The 3,087-nt window shown below is 66.8% G+C and overlaps 1 protein-coding gene across 1 annotated transcript in view; it reads right to left on the bottom strand.

Annotated features, from left to right (window-relative positions):
* The window catches only part of ADCY7 (adenylate cyclase 7), a 35,502-nt gene that overhangs the window by 15,182 nt on the left and 17,233 nt on the right, over positions 1-3,087 (bottom strand). The window contains exons 3-5 of the mRNA XM_015572639.1: positions 1,515-1,949; positions 1,210-1,413; positions 498-692 (exon numbers count right to left, since the gene is read on the bottom strand). Coding sequence (XP_015428125.1) covers positions 498-692; positions 1,210-1,413; positions 1,515-1,748 — 633 coding nt within the window. The 5' untranslated portion in view covers positions 1,749-1,949. The remainder of the gene's footprint in view (positions 1-497; positions 693-1,209; positions 1,414-1,514; positions 1,950-3,087) is intronic.

The raw sequence follows: 3,087 nt of genomic DNA, 5'->3' as shown, positions 1-3,087 counted from the left end.
CCGCCCTCCCCCAGCTGCCCAGAGCCGCCTCCTCCGCCCCCGGAGCCGGCACCAGGCCCGGCCAGGAGGAAACCACACGCCACAGCAGCACTGAGTGTGACCAAGTTCACTCACTCAACACAGGACCCAGGACAGAAGCCCAGGGACACCCCGGCCCTGCGGGCGACACCCCAGAAACAGGCCTCCCCAGGACAGTGCCCGCACCCAGAACAGGGCCAGGACTTGGTGAGGAGCTGAGCCTCTGGGTGCCACGGGCCAGGTGCCAGCCCAGGTGTCCGGCTTCCAGGGAGAGCCACCTGCACCCCACCCAGACCCCCAGAGCCCCTCACCTGCAGCCACACCCAGACCCTCAGAGCCCCTCACCTGCACCCCACCCAGACCCCCAGAGCCCCTCACCTGCAGCCACACCCAGACCCTCAGAGCCCCTCACCTGCACCCCACCCAGACCCCCAGAGCCCCTCACCTGCAGCCACACCCAGACCCTCAGAGCCCCTCACCTGCACCCCACCCAGACCCCCAGAGCCCCTCACCTGCAGCCACACCCAGGCGCTGGGTGATGAGGAGACCCCCATCAGCGTGCCAAGCACCAGGAGGTGGGACACGCTGGAGACGACCCCGACCGCGACGGCGCCCCGCATGGTGAAGGGCAACAGCGTGTACACCACGAAGACGATGAACAGGAAGAAGGGCACCTGGCACAGGACACGGTGAGTGCAGGGCCGGCCCGCCGCCCACCAGGACCCAGCCCAGACCCCACTGGTGGCCATCTCCGCCCGACCTGGGCACGGCCTGCCCGGGGGTGAACGACACAGCGGAAGCAGAGCCCAGAGGAGTCGGTTGTGGCCCCCTGCTGGGGCCCCGGGACCGACCCCTCGGCCTTTCCTGGCACATGAGCCCGTCCCTGCCTTTTGCTTTTCTGAGCTGGACATGGGTTACCTCCAACCCAGGGAGGGTCCACCCAGAAGAGCCCAGACAGACGGCCAGCCAGGCGGACGTGCCTCCCGCCTCCATCCGCCCCTTCGGGGCAGAGACTGAGGCCAACCAAGGTCAGCCCAGGGCCCAAGCCACAGAAGCGCAGCCTGGGAGCGGGAGGGCCGGGGCCAACCCCCCAGTGCTGGTCCATGCCGCCCCCACAGGGGCCTGATGCCCAGAGACGGCCCAGCGAGGAACGGCATCCAGCCCCCAGGGGCTCCGGGCCCTGCCTCGTACCTGCTCCCACGCACAGGCCGCCTTCGTCCACGCGTCGAACACCAGCACGTAGCCCAGCGTCACCAGGCAGGCCCAGATGAGCAGCGCCGAGGTCCGGAGCCACCGTTGGACCAGGCACTCGACGTACACCAGCACGTACAGCACCGCGAACACGGCAAGCGCCAGGAACGCCGTCACCAGCACGGCCTGCTGTCCGGAGAGGTCCTGGGCGTGAAAAACACACATGGACGTGTCACGGCTTCCCCAGTGGGTGCCGCCTCCTCCAGGAAGCCCGCCAGGCTAGCCTGTCCCCCTGCCTCACTCACCCCGTAGCTGAAAATGATGATGATGAGGGCGATGCAGGCCACGATGACCACCAGCAGGAGTGTGAGCAGCAGCGGCCCATGCTGGCTGGTGAGGCGGTACTTCTCGTACAGGGCATCGTGGTCCGGGCCCTCCTCGCCCTCATTGAGGAAGTAGCGCCCCTTGGCCGGCATGCTCTGCCCCTGGCACACCTGCCCGGGAAGCCCACTCAGGAGAGCCCAGGGCCTGGAGGGCATCTGTGTGCCGACACCCTCCCTGTGGGCCTAGGCCTCTGGCCGCTCTGAACCCGGCAGGCGGGGCTGGAGAGGGGGCCCCTCGGCCTGCAGGTCCATGGGCACCGCGGTGCCTGCCGGCTCCACCCCAGGCCTCGGTCACTGCGCTTCTGGCATCTTCCTTGGCATCCAGGCCAGGCTGACCAGACTCACGGCTCCTCAGCTCTGCAGACACACAAAGCGACCCGGATGTGAGCTGGGCGGCCTCAGCCTGCGTCTGATCTCTCAGCCTCAACCTGGACCGAAGTCCAAGTCCTGCTGGGGCTGTGCACACCCCGAGGCCACAGAGCTTGTCCCCTGGGCTCCCTGGACCGCTCTGTGGGTACAGCAGTCGCCAGTCACACACGGCTCGAAAAATTAAAGTTGATTAAAATGAAGTTAAATACTCAGCCCAGCCTGGCCGGTGTGGCTCTGGGTTGAGCAGAGAGCCGGAAGCTGCCCGCCGAGCTCTCTCCGGCAGCGGCAGCCCCGGGACTGAACCGGCCAGTTACACGCAGCGCCGCCTGCCCCTCGGGGATGCCAGGTTGAACGACCCCAACCCCAACCCCGAGAAACGCTAACTCCCATGGCGGCTCCACCCCAGCAAACCACACACACTCACAGACACGTCGTCCAACACACACTCACACACATACACACACAGACACACACTCACACACACACACACACACTCACAGACACACACACACAGACACACACACAGACACACAAACACACACACTCACAGACACACAGAGATAGACACACACAAACACCATAGGCACGCAGACACACAGAGACACAAATGCATGCACACAGAGACAGAAGCGCATGCATGCATGCACACATGGACACACACACACAGGCACAGACACACATGCACACACAGACGTGCAGACACAAGGCTCCGGGCTGCCTTTCCCTCCCGACCGCTGGCCGGCCCTCCAGGCACGGGACGCCCTCTGAGCCGGCCACGCAGGCAGAGGACCAGCTGCGAGGTGCGTGGGAACCGGCCGGGGACACACTCCCCTCGGGGGCCTAAGGAGCCGCTTCCCGGGCAGCGGCGGGGGTGCCGGGCGGCGCACACTGCCCGCTGGCACAGCCCTCGGCCCGTCCAGGGGCCCGTCCACCCCTGAGCAGAGCCGGGCCGGGCCGGGCGGAGCACCCTCACTCCTGAGAGAAGGCCCGGGACCCCATCACACCCCAGCCAGCTCCTCCCTAGGAGCCACCCCTAAACCAGACACAGGGCCCCTCCCTGGGCAAGGCCTCAGGCCCCGTCTAGTCACAGGCCCTTCCCTTTGCTTCAGTAGGAAGTCCTCACGGC

This window comes from Myotis davidii, unplaced genomic scaffold (genome assembly GCF_000327345.1).
Source record: "Myotis davidii unplaced genomic scaffold, ASM32734v1 scaffold328, whole genome shotgun sequence".
In the NCBI taxonomy this organism is placed as follows: domain Eukaryota; kingdom Metazoa; phylum Chordata; class Mammalia; order Chiroptera; family Vespertilionidae; genus Myotis; species Myotis davidii.
This window is presented reverse-complemented; position numbering and strand designations above follow the sequence as displayed.